The 16,937-nt window shown below is 40.0% G+C and overlaps 2 protein-coding genes across 24 annotated transcripts in view; one reads left to right on the top strand and one right to left on the bottom strand.

Moving 5' to 3' along the window:
- Window positions 1–16,937, bottom strand: part of dock7 (dedicator of cytokinesis 7) — a 45,347-nt gene that overhangs the window by 17,503 nt on the left and 10,907 nt on the right. For 9 of the 23 annotated variants that reach the window (XM_069521619.1, XM_069521617.1, XM_069521615.1 and 6 more), the window contains exons 15-24: window positions 8,050–8,167; window positions 7,713–7,783; window positions 5,930–6,068; window positions 5,625–5,726; window positions 5,419–5,505; window positions 4,636–4,867; window positions 4,184–4,348; window positions 3,947–3,967; window positions 2,475–2,644; window positions 1,348–1,440 (exon numbers count right to left, since the gene is read on the bottom strand). In XM_069521619.1, coding sequence (XP_069377720.1) covers window positions 1,348–1,440; window positions 2,475–2,644; window positions 3,947–3,967; window positions 4,184–4,348; window positions 4,636–4,867; window positions 5,419–5,505; window positions 5,625–5,726; window positions 5,930–6,068; window positions 7,713–7,783; window positions 8,050–8,167 — 1,198 coding nt within the window. The remainder of the gene's footprint in view (window positions 1–1,347; window positions 1,441–2,474; window positions 2,645–3,946; window positions 3,968–4,183; window positions 4,349–4,635; window positions 4,868–5,418; window positions 5,506–5,624; window positions 5,727–5,929; window positions 6,069–7,712; window positions 7,784–8,049; window positions 8,168–16,937) is intronic. The other 14 variants (XM_020098388.2, XM_020098386.2, XM_069521629.1 and 11 more) reach the window with 3 other exon arrangements.
- Window positions 11,285–15,488, top strand: angptl3 (angiopoietin-like 3). Its single transcript, XM_020098393.2, has 7 exons — window positions 11,285–11,955; window positions 12,338–12,448; window positions 12,605–12,716; window positions 12,828–12,941; window positions 13,251–13,346; window positions 13,913–14,185; window positions 14,335–15,488. The coding sequence occupies exons 1-7, from the start codon at window positions 11,413–11,415 to the stop codon at window positions 14,514–14,516; spliced, it is 1,431 nt and encodes a 476-aa protein (XP_019953952.2). The 5' UTR covers window positions 11,285–11,412; the 3' UTR covers window positions 14,517–15,488.

Genomic DNA, 16,937 nt, shown 5'->3' on the forward strand with positions numbered 1-16,937 from the left:
CAGTCAGACACATCTGTATGTTTGAAATTCTTAAATGAGGGATGCACAATTGCTGCAGAAAGTCATAAGATCATATGGGAATGATTAATTTTTCTTGATGCAACAAACATTGCTTAAAGATGTGCCATTCTGCATCCCTCAAGGTGAATACATTACTTCAGAAACATAAAAAAAACAATCGACAGTATCAAAAGTGATAATATTGGTAAATAAATGAGCATAATGTTCAATGGAAAGATAAATTCCAATAATGTGAGCTGTCGATGTAAGCATGTTTAATTAAAAGTGGGGATTTTATGATTACATAAAAAGAATAAGAATGAACTATCTTTAATCCTTAATATACATAATCTTGCATGTGTAAGATAGTTAATAACAAAAGGCTTATGTCATGACAACTTAAAAGTGACAGAGGACGTAACATCATGTAGATGACTAGTGAAGCAGACAATGACCTCGCATGTAGACACACATTCACACTCACAGATACACCATGCTGCAGCGACAGAGTGAATGCTATGTAGAGTTAGTAGAATGCCATGCAGGGATGCTAAGTGAGAGTGGGGGACTGTGGGGTTAAAGCAGTGAGAGTGAAGAGTAAAAATGAGAAAAGGAAATAAAATGAATGCAGAAAAAGAATGTATTCTGCTGGCGAAGAGGATTTCCAACGCTACTCTTTTTCTCTACCAACATCCTCTATGCATAAAACTCTGTCTTAGTTTAAGGTTTTTAGCAACAACTGAGCTGAGTAAACCCAGAACAGCAGGTTAGCTTGACATGGAAAGAAAGGGAGGCCAACAATGTCCTAGAAATTAATTTTCCAATTCAAATCTGGCATTGCAAAATCTGGATTTTGGAATATGTGTTTTTCTGCAGGTAATGAGAAAAAGAGAGGTGTTAGGGATGATTAGTAAAGTAGGATGAAGCCTGAGACTCTAGCATGTCAGGCAGTGGGTCATGGAGGCGGCTGTGACTCCCATGTGTGGGATCATGGGAGAGTTGTGATTGTTATTATACCAGAATACTGAAATATTTTGAGGTTTTGGTCTTTTTTTTTGTCCTAGCCCTACACTCTCCATGTTGTAAGTGATGCAGTACTTGCAATAAAATGAGGATAGTCACGTGACGGGAAACATTAAGACAATATGTTAAGAAACAGATTAAAACAAACAAGATCTCCTCCCCACAGATTTCTCCCAAGATCCAATCGCTTTCTTATCAATAACTCTAAGAAAGTACACGAATAAACCAAAACTCCAAATATCCCAGTATCCCTTCAAGGTGAATTGGGTGAGTTCTTTTTTTTGTAGTGAGGCAAAGTGGAGGACGGGGCATTCATTAAACCACCTGCATGGTTTCTGGATTGGACCCAGGGCTGGATCCCCAGGGAGCACTCTTACAGCCCATGGTGTGCACCCACGAGTTGGAGCGGTCTAAGCCCTAGGGGTGCCAAGGTCAAAGGACACAGGGCAGGCAGGAGGCAAGGGAATAAGCGAGCAGCACGGGGGAAGGAGGAGGGAAGGCATAATGACACGTTACAAAGGTTCTGAGGTCAGTACTGCTGGAAGATGCAAAGGGCCAAAAAAAGGTTAGCTGTCAGTCCAAATCATCACCACAGAAGAGCAAAGCCCAGGTTCTCTCTCTCTCTCTCTCCCTTTCTCTCCCTGTGTTAGAAGTAACCCCCCCCCCCCCCCCCTCAGAGACAAGAGAAGAAAGGTTTAGTTAAGCATTAGCAGCAAAGGGCACGTTCATCAAACAGGGGGCTGCATCCAACACATTGTGGTTAAAAGTACAGCAAGACCATTGGAAAGGAACATTACATCATTCTGCTGTTAATTTAAATCAAAATGCTTGAGGAAATTACAAATCATAGCAGAGGAAATGCATCACAACAGATCAATAACTTCAAATAAAAAGGACCAAAGAAAGAAACCTACACTTTTATTGATGTCTTTAAAAAAGATCTATGACTGTTTAAACAATATGTTGCTGTATCTTCAAAGAACATCTGTTTAACTGATGACATAGTTTTGTCTTGTTTGCCTTTCACAACCTGCACACACTGAGGATTGTGTGTACATGCCTGTATATGTGGGTGTCAGGTTGCTGTTACAGCGGTTAGAGAGATAAGATGTCCAGGGCTTATGTTTACGCATTGGCTATACAGTTTACAAGTTGATAAAAATGGGCCCCTAGGTCACTGCAGTGTAATCATCTTACAAGAGTCTGTCAAAATCTTTCACAAATCAATGAGAGCTGCTAAAATGTTAAAATGTTTAACCCTGATATCTAATATCCACGTGCAGTGTGCTAAAAGTCATCATATCATATCTGTAACTGCTGGTCCTATCCACGTTCAGATCACATGTATAATGTTGAGTGTCTCTTTTATCCTTTAACAGAAAATTGACTGACCTGAGATAAAAGATGCTGCAGGCTCAAGTATAACCGCAGACACAGATTGATGACCTTACCTTGCTGCCGATGATGGAGCGGACCTCGTCGTCAGGAGAGGTGGGTGTACCGGAAATGTCAGGGTTGCTGTTGCTGAGGCTACGGGAGCGGTTGAGGTTGAGGCTGGCAGGTCGAACAGCCGAGCGAGCCATGGTGGCATAGTGAACCGAACCTCCCAACCCTCCTGGGCCTGGGACAACACACAGTGAAAGGAAAATAGGACAAGTGGGATGAGATGCACATTACTACTACCAAGCAATTAAAGGACCGACAACATGAAGGCGCATTTTAACTCTGCTTTGCTGAAAATGCTCTTACAATAATATACTCAAGGCCCACTCTTAAAGGTCCAGTGTGTAAGATTCAGGTGAAAGGGAACTATTGGCAGATATTTTATGTAGAATAATCCTCATGATGTTTTCACTAGTTCATTTCATCTAAATTGTATTAAATGTAGTTTTCTTTACCCAAGAAAATGTCCTTTATATTGAAATACTTTATATTTACATCGAGGGGATCCTCTCTAAGGAGGCCGCCATGTTTTAGTCCAGACTGGACAAACTAAACACTTTTTGAGTTTTTATGACAATTAAAGGCTACCACAGGTTCTTTTTTCATGTTTGGAAGGAGAGGGTGAGGTGAGGGGTGTTCAGCTGCAACATGCAACTTCAACACTAGATATCACAAAATTCTACACACTGTACCTTTAAAGGGGAATTCCAGTATATTTCAACTTGTGAAATGTGGGTGTGTAAATGATTGATACTTAAAATAAACTTGGTCCAGTAGATTGCCTTGACACTACTACAGAGGGTCCAATGAAATCTTAAGAGGCAACTGTGACATAAAACATCCACTGCAAGTGCTTTGTTATTCTGGATCTTTTGCTAAAAGTCTGTCAACATCAACATAATGTGAGTTCCCAGTGCTTTGTAGCTTTGTATATATTCATTCGCATCAAGGATTCAGCCATAATAGTTATGTTAATACTAAAATCCAAACTCCTCAGTGCAACTTCCTCTTAATCTCACTTTCGTTTTCCACCTCTGTCTTCTTGCAACAACCCAAGTTGCCTAACTCTAAGCACAGACCCAGAGAAAAATCTGAGACATTTATTGGTGAAACGATCTGATGGAGAGATTCCAAAAGTTCTTGTAAGTGTCATTCATTTTGACAGCCACATTAATAAACATAGGGCCTGGGATGAAAAATACTGAAATTCCCCTTTAACAATCTGCTATAGTTCCCAACCCTTCGCCCTGCATTTGGTGATATGAATAACATATTTTGAATATGTTATTGAAGAAAAAGCACATTTAATTTTAATTTAGTTATATGGAGTTGTGTAAAACAATGAACGTCTTGCCAGTGGATAGTTTGATCTAATACAGGGTCTGTAGGAAATTGTGTCCATGAGACTTAACGTTCTTTAACTATAATGGAAGAAGGAATGCACATAGATTAGAAATGTACAGCAGTGGACCATATCTACCTGTTGAGGATGAGTTGGTGTCTGTGTTGGGTGGAAGACAAAATGGATGTGGGAGGGAAAAAAAGGAAAAGATAAAAAGAAATAGGAAAAGAAAAATTATGGCAGGTAGGTTTGATCACGGACACCCGCTGAGGGTGATTTGGTGGTTGGATGAGGTCAACTTAGTGGAGAAAACTGAAGAACAGATGTAAATAAATAAAAAATAAAATCATGAGGAGGTTTAATTATATGGATTACCTGGCGATGGAGAGTTGGGGTCAGTGCTCGGCAAGCGGAAGACATAGTGGATGTAAGAGGACAGCAGGCTGTTGCGGCCATGCATGTCCTGGCTGGTGTCCAGGTACTTATGAAGCCGGTTCACTATGGATGCCATGACCTCGAAGGATGCCTGGCCCAGATTCACTAAACACGCACGCCCACATACACACAGGGGTTGAGACAGAGGCAAATTGACAAACACAAATGCAGACATGGACAAAGAGCAGAGTTGTTGCACATAAAGTTAACATGCGTGTTGCACAGGATGACCCACATAGACCAAAAACATTCAAAAAGGGTTTTCTTAGCATGAATATGTGATCACTTCTACGTCTGAGAGCTTGTGAATATTTTTGGAACACTAACAATCATCTCTATGTCATTTAGAATCAACATTTTTCCGAAGGGTGAAATGATTTACAGTAGCATACCTATCTGTCCCGCGATGACCGGCGGCCGCACTACAAGCAAAACCAACTTGTCGAGTAGGAGGTGAAGGAATCGAACCACCGGCTCCAGCTGGGAAGAGTTTAGAGCCGCAATGCTGGACTTGAGCTCGGCCTCCAGGTTGTTCTCCATGATGCGCATGTCTCCTATCCTGACTGGGAACATGTGCTCATCCAAGGCATGAACCAAGGCAAAGAACTTATCCAGGTACTGGTCCTAGAGTGAGAAAAAAGAGAGAGGCATTAGAGAGAACAGAGAGTGGAAAATATTTTAGTAAAATAAATGCAATGCAGAAATGGGATACAGAAAAGGAGGGATGGTACATGTTTGAAGTTAGAGAAAGATGAAAAAAGGGAGGGAAGGCAGTCAACAAACAAAAGTAAGCTTGGATCTAATCATCTGTAACTGTGAGCCGGCAAGTTGGCTCACCGAGCGGAAACCGCAAAGCGAACATAACTACAAGAAAAAAGGAACCAAGCGAGTCTAATCTAAACCAGGGGCAGTGATTTATGAGCACATTAGTCCCAGTTAGGCTCCTGTGGACCAAGGTCCAGCCCTCCACACCACAGCCGACACAGAGATGGAGTAGACCTCAGTAAAAGCGTGGTTAGGTGAACCGCACCCCGTAATGAACTGGTGCTGGGAAGGGAATTCCGTTCTAAATGTGGGAGCACTGTGTGGTTGTTTCTCTTTACTTTAAAAGGAATTTAAAATGGTTATGTTTGTGTTGTGTAATTTAATGAAATACATGAATAGAGCACAGTTACCTGTGTGTGTATGGCTGAAACAGACACCACTTCCACATTGAAAACTCCTCGATGGTTATCCACCCACTTCATCCCTGGGAGAGGAACCTGAAGAACAATAATCCATAAAAGAAATCATCATAACTGCCCTTTTTTAATATTAAATTCCTGATTTAATTAATAATTTCATGCATTTTAAATATTTGCATAAAAAAATTGTGTCTTACATCTGGGGAGAGAACCGAGTAGGATTGTGGTGGTTTTTCCAGAGACACAGGAAGACAGAAGTGTCCTGTCCGCAGACGTCCGTTCTGCAACATAGGGATCCACTAGAGAGACAGGAGGAAAAAAGAATTATAAGAATTAAATATAGACAACAAAACATTTTTTATATAACATATTACATTTATCACAGTGTTTTAAGGCTTTAAATAGATATGCTGTGTTGTTGGATTATCTAAATTAATGCTTAAGCAGGCTGGAGCAACAGTGAGAGCCAAATTAAGTAGCTGCACTGGTGACTGTTACCCACCGTGTATCCCACAGGGGTCTCCAGAGGTGTGTTCTGCTTCTGCTGGCAGCTGACATGGTAAAAGGTGAAGAGAATGTGGTGGTGGTCTGACAGGGAGGCAGGCAACTTGATCTTGATCTCATCATGGAAGTCAGGTGATCTAATGAAAGCAAATAGTGACACATATTCAGGACTAAAAAACGTCTTACAAGCAGCTTGTTATTCATTAAATTAAAAGATTGAGAGCGACAACCACACTAAATAGATTAATTAAGCGGACGTCATATGGTTCAGTCTAATGTGGCCTCAAATATGCAAACATATTTTGCACATGTGCACACGATAAGGACTTGGGAATATTTATTTAAAAAAAGAGAAAGGGTTCATTGAGGAAGTCAAGTGACCCAAAAAGAAATATTACATAATTCACTTCAGCTGAATTCTATAAACTCTTACATGAAGACACAAACAACCCACAACTACAGCAGTCCCATTAACAAACCCACCAGGATGTAAGTGACCAAAGCTGTTTAATGAGGGTCAGAGAAAGGTTCCTATTTCTCATGGGAACAAACATTTTGGACGGGAAAAATCCTCCAAAACAAACAACGTAACCGGAAAAGATCATGGTTTATTAGCAGGGCACAGTACATTCAAGCTAAAAGCATGAAAGATGGAAGCTTTCCAGATTTACAAAACAATTCCATTAATAGAGAGCCTTGTCATTCACTTTTCTCTCACTTACCTTTAAGGACCTGATAAAAGAAATATTGTGCCATTTCTGTGCAAAATATAGACTATAATTGACCATTAACTTATAGAGGTCCTCATGCATGATCTACCTAGTCACGGTGGTACATTATTCACAGGTTGATTAACTTTGGCCTTGAAGGTTTGACCCTTGGGTGTCAAATGACAAACCACTGGGTGTCGTAAAAAACACCTAATAGTGGTGATAAAATATTAGAGACCCCTCAACTCTTATGTACAGACGAACAAAACTCAAGGACACCATATGACAATAACCAGAAGGTTGACTCAACTCTTTCTTTAATGAAAGCCATCAAAATGTAGGGTAGTGGAGGTATAGGAGAAGATGTCACAATAAAGTTGATTTAAAAGGGAACATCTATGAGTTTAATTACGATCGTCCATACGAGACAGAGCATTTTGGCTTTTCAACATCTACAGGTAACATAGCACTGCCAAGGTAAGCCGTTAAATAAATCATATTGTGGTAACTACATAATGGTAGACATTAAAAAGACAAAGAAAAAAAGACGTATGTTTTTGATATGGAGATTTTTGGATCTTTGGATTAATCTAATTTCACCTACTTTTCCAGAACAAGTTTTACACAAGTTAAATTCAAGACTTTTAAGACCCTATTAAGACGATAATGAATTAAATTTAAGACCTATGTCAAGTACGACAGATGTGATGGAATACCGGAATCCCAGAATTAGACTTCCACATAATTAAAGGTAAGGTGAAGTAGCCAAGGAGAGAACAACCCTCAAAACGCCACAATATCTTACAAGCAGCAGAGGCGGTGGGTATCCATAGTGTTTCCAACAGATAAGTGTACTGACATCACTTCTGACCGGGACATTGTACAGTTATCAGTTGTACGTCTTGTTTGAAGTTTTATTTCAGCATGCTCACATAAGTATTGTACAGAAACAACTACAACACACGGACACACTACAAACTACACAGGCCGCCAAAAAAACTCATTCTAAATCCCAACAGAAGTGACGACTTTGTATTAAAACCACCACGTGCCAAAAGACAATTGACCTACCTGTTATGGTACACCACAGCAGTGTAGGCCTCTTTCGAGAAATCTGAACAACTGGACTTCCCAAATATCACCTGGGGGATAATAAGAACAATACTGATGTTCAGGGACACTTGAGCTCTATTGAATGAATGACTGTCTCTGAAGATGTATATTTGTTAACATTCACATAGCTGTAGAATAAGGCAGTGCAGTTTTAGTGCTCTAAATTAATCAGTGTAAAACAAACATAAAAACGGTAACACACTCAGCTCAGTCAGAACACTTGTGGTATGGCTGACGACACTAAGACTAATTGATAAGTGGTAACTGTTTATGTTACAGCCCTGTGGTGACGTACCGGCATTGCATTGTTAGGATCCTCTCCGTTCATAAATTGCACTTTCACTGTAATGTTGCGGGCGGAGCCTTGGCGGTTGGCGAAGTTAAGACTTTGAGGGTTCACATAAAGCAGATTCCTGAAAAACACAAACACAGCGAAGAAGGCACATCATAAATGATATCAACTCCAACAAGGATACGCAAACATTTATAGAACTATAGACATATTTTTTAAGTGATTGATACTATCATTTTAAGATGTCTTTATTTCGATGATATGAACTGATTCATTTAAGCTGCAAGGTAAACCACAATGTGAATACAGGAAACGTGGGCTGTCAATAAACATAAATGATGCAACATAAACCAGTTTTGACAACAGGCTGGAGGATGGGACGAGGGATGAATGTTATTTTGCCTGATAAACTGATCATTTCAGAGGAATAAAGAGAAGTAACGACCTCAATACAGTCCAAAGTCTGTAACATGATGGAAAACTTTTTTGTCATTCCCATAAGAACTTTTTTTGGGGGGAAAATAACGATTTACACTGCATCACAGCGAACTCTCGCCATCCAACTTGAGGGTTAAAAAATATGAATTTGTTGTATTTAACAGTCTTTTTCATTGCAGTTGTTTTGCCAGCAGATGTAATGTTAAGAAAAAGAACTATTACTTCACTGCTGGGAAGGAGGAGGCGGCCCCAGAACTGGAAGTGCAATCTAACCTGGGATCAGCTGGCAAACCACAATGACGTAGCGGAGTCAGTGGGGTCGGCCCCACAGAGACCACAGCTGGAACCACAACTGACAAGGAAGCGTGGGAATCGCTCTTGTCTGATGATTGGAATTTCTCTTTCTGTTACCAGTCATTTAGTTTGTACTAACAGTTTGGATGGCTGCTATAGAAGTGGGTGGATGAACTTGAACTTTAAATACTCCGATGATTTTGTGCTGCAGTGCACATAACTTTGTCCCAATTCAAGATTACTACAAAAAACATGCGATCTTGATGTCAAACAGGTGAAATGAATTAGCATGTTGAAGCAATAATTGCACAGACTACACATTCAGTTGTAGTGTTGAAAGTGTCACTTGTTGCTGTCCTAGCATCACTGACTTAAATCCCTCCCCTCCTACACACATTTTTTTTTCTTGTTTTTACATATTTTGCACATTTTGCACAATGTAATCCCAAATCAGTATTTTGTAATAAATTATTAAATTGCCAAACTTGACTACAAACATGAGCAGAATATGACAGTGCCACAGAGACCTGAGAAGGCCAGGTGAGGTTCAAACCTTTAACACCCTCACTTCCAATCCTCAGCACTGAACACTGTGCTGGAATGAAGGATACTGAATATCATTATCTGCATTATGCTGATACAGAAATTCTGCACATTCACTCAGTATACAGCCAATTTTTTTTTCCACAGGACCTTTTCTTTCTGCTCTGTTCATATGAAAACCATAGCACTCCCTTAATTACTGAGAATTGAGGTAATCCATCCTTATAACCACAAATGACTAAAAAGAGCTCATTAAGATGACCGTGGTATTTCAGAGTGCACTGTAACAGCCAAATGTTTCCATTTCAAACCAACGCTTGAGGCAATGGGGCAAATATCCCAGTAATTTCTGCTATTTGTCATAATGTAAAAGTGATAATTTAATATTTGTATTTGCTATACAAAGTGCCTGATTAGTGCTTTACTTTAACATCAATAATACATAGAAAAAAACTCCATTGAAGATGCTAACAGGACACTTTCAACATACACATTCATGTATGAACCAAACCCATTTTGAAAGAGTGCAGTCTGTGTGGTCATACTTTTTTACATCACATATGGACATGTTTATTTTAGTTGGAAACCAAGCAGTAAGAACTGCCAAAAGTATAAATATTTATATTCCTATTAAATTTTACATCAAGTAATTTCAGTAATTAGTTCCTCCCCCCTCTCTGGCTAATGGTGAACACATTTCACCAACACTGCAAGTTTGCTTAAAACCTCTTACTAAACATTCCCCATAAAAATAGGACAAGAATGATCCTATAAAAGCTGCGAGCACGTCATGAAGAACACCTGCACACCCTCTTATTCATGCAATCATTCAGTCAGCCAATCGTGTGGCAGCAGTGCAAGGCAGAACATTGTGCAGATACAGGTCTGGAGCTTCAGTTAAAGTTCACTTCCAAGATCAGAATGGTAAAAACATGATGCAGGTGATTTCAACCATTTGGGATCTCACATCCAGCCCCCTTGGATAATTTCAGGACAATATCTGAAGCTCAGCACAGTTCTGAACGCAGTTATAATGACAAATGTCAGTTTGGCCAGTTTGCATGTAATCGATCTGGTTTGAGCTCCTTCACTGGACTGCACTGGCCAAAATGGAAATCGACCCAACTAGAACAGACAAAGTTTAGGAAGTGTTAGAATGTGAGATTTGCAAAATGAATGTGCTGCAAAAATTGTTGATGGACTAAAAGCTCAAAGTAACACCCTAAAGAATTGACGCCATGAAGAACTGAGGCTGATTTGCAAGCACAGGGAAGCCCTCGCCAGTGTTAGTATAAAGAGCTCGGTGGGTGTGTACTCTCGATTTCTGGTGTCTGGTGGCATTAAAATATTACACAAGGAATGACAAACCTGAAAAAACCCAGATAAGGCTGAGCAATAAAATCACGATGATGAGTACACACTGTCCAACCTCTATCACATCATTCATGGCTAGAAGCTCAACCCTGGCACGGATGTCAGGCCCACTACCCTCCCCACACAAAGAGCGAAGAAGAAGGAGAGCTCGGTGCTAGGCTGATTCAGCAGGATGCTAAATCAAACCCAAGAGCATTAATTACACACCGCCTTATCAATCAGAGCAAAGTGTGTGCAAGGTTATAAGGTTTGAGATTGATCAGGCTGACGATCCATCAAAAACCAGTGATGGCCATTGTTGGCATTCTGCTGATCAGCTAAAGCTCTGCACTATAGATGGAGAACAGTGTGGGGCAGGGTGTGGTATGGAGAGGGGATTGGGGTTAAATGGACAGTTGAGGCGGGGGGGGGGGTGTAAATGTCATTTGCTCACTGCTGTGATTTGTTTGTTCAGGAGAGGGAGGGCTTCAGGGGGATTTGGGAGGAGGTGGGGTAAACAGCTAAAACATAGTAGGGTTTAATGATCAGCTAATCCCCCCCTCCTCTACAGACGGCGTAGTATATAAAACAGAGCAGCCTGCTGCTCTCACATCGTTTTAACAGCAAGGACGTCTATGTTATAAGCAGAGGGAGAGAAACAAGCTCAAAGAAGAGGAAGCCAACAGCAGTGCAACAGTGTTACTGTCATTCCACCATCAAGGATTGGACAGCGAAATCATGATGAAGCTGTTTTGTCTGTTTCTGCTGCTTGCTGATTTCACCACTGCCGTCCCTTTGGAAACCTCAGGTAGAGAAGAGCAAACCAACTTGCAACCCACGCAGCATCCCCACGCCTTGACCACAGAACCAAGCCCAACTGAGGCCAAGTCACGCTTTGCCATGCTGGATGATGTTCGACTACTTGCAAACGGCCTTCTTCAGCTGGGCCAGAGTTTGCGGGAATTCGTCCACAAGACCAAGGCCCAGATCAACGACATTTTCCAAAAGCTGAACATTTTTGACCGCTCTTTCTACCAGCTCTCTGTTGTCACGTCAGAGATCAAGGAGGAAGAGGAGGAGCTGAAGAAGACCACCAACTTCTTGAAGGCCAACAATGAGGAGATCAGGAACTTGTCGCTGGAGATCAACTCTAAGATCAATGGCATCATGCACGAGCGCACGCAGCTGCAGAGTAAGGTGGGGAGCCTGGAGGAGAGGCTGAAGGGACTGTCACAGAGCATGGTCCCTGCCGACCAGCTTAGTGAAATCACATCACTCAAGGTAAGTGGCTAAGTGCTGTTCAATTACAAGGTATTTGTGTTTGCCTGGGTTAGTGGATGAAAATGATAAGTGAGCAAATAAAAAAACGCATTAAGTTTCCAACTACACTTAGATGTTGTCAAAATACAGTACATGGGCTATCAAATTTTGCTAATGTATAATTGAACAACAAAAGTAAAGTCATTACTTTTGTGTTCCATTGTTTAGTGTTACATTAATTAAATTATATTAAACTAATCTACTAATAAGTGATATTAAAAATGTAATTACCTGGTTTTTTTTTTATTCCTGCCACTAAACCACTGGAGTTTAAAATTTTTTTTAAATACAACATATGTATAGGGAGAGAGGATGAACTTTATTTTCATTGTGGCATTTTCAGGATGTGATTGACGCACAAGAGAGAACGATCACCAATCTGCTGGAAGCTGTGAAAGAGCAGCACGATCAACTTGACCACCAGAAAGTCAAGATTAAAAACCTGGAGGAAAAGGTAGGAAACAATTTCGGAGGTTTATACTACATTTTGCCAAACATCTGCTATCTGTGAGAATAAATTCTGTTTTAGGAATATTGGGAATGATTCTGGTCTTTTTCAAGGGCTGACCACATCATTTAACACTGCGCATTCATTTGCATTTCCTTGCAGCTAAGCTTTGACAGTTTTCAAGATACAGTCGATAAGCCAGTGGATTCAGATCCCGCAGCTCCGAATATGTTTGAATATCTGACAGAAAACTCAACTGGCCTGGAAACAAACGGTAAAATTATTTGATCATTTTATATTAGTGGCTGTTTAAAAATGTTGGGGTAAATATGAAATATCTTGAAATAAAAAAAGTTGATGTATTAATTTTGGTATTGTGCTGCAGATCTCCCTGTGGACTGCAGTGAGCTGTATAACAAAGGAGAGGCAAACAGTGGAGTCTATGTTATCAAGCCAAACCTATCAGAGCCATTCAATGTGTATTGCGAAATGGGTTCAGGTGAGTGAGACAACAGCAATCTGAAGTTTCAGCGAAAGCATCAAAATTACTGATTTTGTGTTCAAAGCCACTGACTTACTTAACGATGAAGCACTTGTAATTTACATCCATCTCTGGGCAAGGAACAGAAGACAAAAGGTTATCAAGCTAGACAGCCACAGGAACACGTTATCAAGGAGGGCAGACACAGGGGTGGATAACCTATTGTAACCTATGCCTACATGTTCTATGATAAGCTCCCTGATCCTTGTGTAAATGTGTGCGTGACTTGTGCCTCAACTTGAAATATACTTCTCATCCACTCTACAGATGGTGGCTCAACTGTCATCCAGCACAGGATCGATGGTTCAGTGGATTTTGACCAGACATGGGAGAAATATGAGGGAGGCTTTGGAGATCTAGAAAGTGGGTGCCTTTTTTTAAACTTTGTGCTACACTCCAAATAAGTCCTCAAAGGGAGTATTAACAAAATATACACGGTTATGCAATAAGTACTTATACTCTGCTGCAGAACTTATGTAGATACAAATAATTACACTTTTATTGCAAAATAAAAGCAACCAAAGATAGCACTGGAGACCATTTGAACCTGACTTTTGTGACGTGTGTGGACATTTGCAACTGCTTCCTGCAGGTCTAGTCATAGGAAACAGTAATTGTTTCCCATCAGCCCTAAGCTGAGAGACTGACAACTTTTCGTGCAGTACTCGCCGGCTCAGGCAGCTGCTCATTTATACCTCAACATTAATACCTTACAGCTAACAGTAGCATGCAACCATAGGCCAAGGGATACAAGTGTAAAGAATGCATTCCTTCTCAATTGAAGATGCATGATTTAAGTTCTGCTGGAGATTAAATTAAAAATGTATAATTTAATAAGGAAATGTTGTTTGATACTAGAAACTTTTTAAGAGTCCCTGCTGCTGAAATGTTCATGCAAGGTTAAAACTGTATATGTATGTTTAACACAGAGGACTTCTGGCTGGGCTTAAAGAAGATCCACAGTCTTGCACAGCAGGGAGTTTACATCCTACGTATTGATTTGGAGGATTGGAAGGAGGAGAAGCACTGGGCTGAGTACCGGTTCTCATTGGATGGTGCCTCAAAGGACTACACCATTCATGTCAGCCATTTCTCTGGTGACCTGCCTAACGCCATGGCCAACATGACCGGCATGAGATTCTCCACAAAAGACAGAAATAACATTAACCACCGTAACTCCTTCTGCACTCGCAATTACACAGGTAAAGAGATTCTCAAACTGCTTCTGCTGAGCCTTCCACTGAATCCCCACTGCAGCAATAATCCAAATCATATAATGAATTGCTGTAATTTCAAGGCACGATCATGACACAATGTTTAACTTATGCCTGTTCTCTGGACCCTTTGGCAGGTGGCTGGTGGTTCAATGACTGCGGAGAGACCAACCTTAATGGAAGGTATTTGTGGCTGAGGGCAAAGGGACGCTCAGTACGGAGGAAGGGCATTCACTGGAAGCCAGGCACAGGGCCCTCATATTCCCTCAAGATGACCAAGATCACTGTGCGACCAGACCAAACTCCAAAAACCTCCTGAACCACACAACTCACACCTTCTGCTCTCTACAACACGGCTGGCATCTTTCATAAACATATATGTAACACGCAAATGACATGTTTCATAGAAAGGGAAAGTGAAGTAAATCAGGCATCATGCATGTCTATAAGACAAAATTCTTAATTTATATACAACATTAAGCTGATTGCTTCCCGATACCATTCTGACACAGACTGGTGCAGTCTGACTAACAGGCCAAAAAATGTCAGAAAATGCTGAACTGTCGCACTGTTGCAACAAATGCCACATGGGCCGTTAACCTATTGGGTCTGATCCAGCAAGGAGAGTAGAATCGTCATTTTGCAACATCTGCAGTCACTTGCAAAATGGACATATTGATCCATAATCAGCAACCCGATTTAGTGCCGGTTGCAAAATGTAACAGTACAGCAGTGGGAGAAAAATCTATGGGAACGCATTACAATCTAATTCTAAAACTGAGATGACCTGGCCATCTTTCGTTTTGTGAAATATATAAAAGTGCATTTTATCTTTGTGATGTGAAACTGTCTTGCATGTTATGAAGACGTACACACCAAAACAATCAGGTTACTACATAATGCATGCAATTATATACTGAATTTCAGGTTTCTAGGAAAGTACAGCAAAATAATTGTCCATACAAATGAATGAGGACCTTGCTTTACCAAATACAAATAGTGGAGCCAAGCCTTTGGCAGCATATTACAAAACTTTTCCTTTTGTTTGTTCTATGTTTTTTTTTTACTGTGTAAAGTATTTAAACCATGTCCATGCTATTATATGATTTATGCTGGTACTCATTTCCATGTATTTCCTATGTTATTGAGTCATATTGACTTTTTCCATGATTTCAACTGTACTGTAAATGTACCTCATCCTAACATAATGTATGTAATGTAACCCAGACAAGTAGCTATGTGCTCTAAAAGTCATGTTGACAAAATAAAAATCAATGTGACCAAACACATATCCAACATCACTGCATTTGTTGTCTGAGCCAAATTAAATGTCCTTGTGAATATATTTCTTCTCAATTTAAATTATACAGACTTATATATGGACATGCTTACATATTGTACAATCTGGATACATATTATTATATGACACAGTTATATCACAGTTGATAAAAACAGGACTGCTGATATCTAGATGGCAGGAGTATTCTGATTCATGTCCTCTTGAAGACTATTACTTTAAATCTGGAGTATATGACTTTTACATATCATCCAAAGTCCTTTCTATTCAACCCCTTGTCAAATTAGTTCACTTCAGTTAATCAGTGCCGGATAAATCTGTTTGTGTTTCACAGCGCAGCAGGGATTTAATTTGGTGTCTGTAGTGACATTCCCACACTTGCCCTGGTGCTTATAATCAACCCAATGATTGGTTAACCAGAGCTGATGTGATGGAATCAGATTAGGCTATGTCAACTAGAAGCATGACACAGCCTACGGCAGCAAAACCTAGAAAGTGTCCAAAGATTCTGATGGTCCAGATAGAAAAGGAAGTTGGCATCGAGTAAAAGGTACAGAACATGGAATTGGGAGGAGGATGGTTTTTCCCCCTTTATGCTGGCAGTGAATATATTTACAGGGCCAACTCTGATTTCTTAACACCAGCATGCAAAGCTCACATGGGGTAGTAGCAATACCCCAGCTGATTAAATAATAAAAGGAGCTAGTCTAAAAGAGAAAGCGATCGTCTGTGAGGATGCACGACATATGCACACACGTACAGTGTTTGTGTAATTACTGTCACTGTAAGAAGGGTGAGACAAAGTTTCTGCACTAAAGGTTTTTACTATATTATACGTAATATATAAATTATATCAAACCTTACGTCTTATGGAAGTCTTACATTTCTGTTCATGATAAAATGATTAAAAAGACTGTGAATAGAGTAAAATTTAAATGCTATCCTTTCACCCAATTCAAACAAACAAGACCTGCAACTGCAACACCATGTCAAAGGCCTCATCTGGTAATATGAACATCTCTCCAGACGACCTTGATAAAAAAGCACTAGTCCAGATGGAATATTTACACACTGGCAGACACAGTGCAGGTCATTACAGTGCAAACCTTGAGCGTGCAGGTTTCTACGAGTAATAGATGTGTTTACGCATTAGCTGAGGTTCTTGTCTTGTGTGAGTATACACATATACTCTTTAGCTTTAGCATTTAGCCTTTATACAGATTTAACAAATGTACATGACTGAAAGCTAAATAAAAGGGGATTTATTAAAATAATTGTGATTGTGAAAATTGAGATTCATTCAAAAGTTTCATTAAAATAAAACCATTTAAAACAGCTTGGATTTTGGCAACCTACTGAGAAGTAGGGCTGTCAACGAATATTCTAAATTCGAATATATATTCGAATATTAAAATAAAACGGATATTCGATTGTGAAAATTAA

Source organism: Paralichthys olivaceus, chromosome 3, assembly GCF_024713975.1.
Source record: "Paralichthys olivaceus isolate ysfri-2021 chromosome 3, ASM2471397v2, whole genome shotgun sequence".
NCBI classification, from domain to species: Eukaryota; Metazoa; Chordata; class Actinopteri; order Pleuronectiformes; family Paralichthyidae; genus Paralichthys; species Paralichthys olivaceus.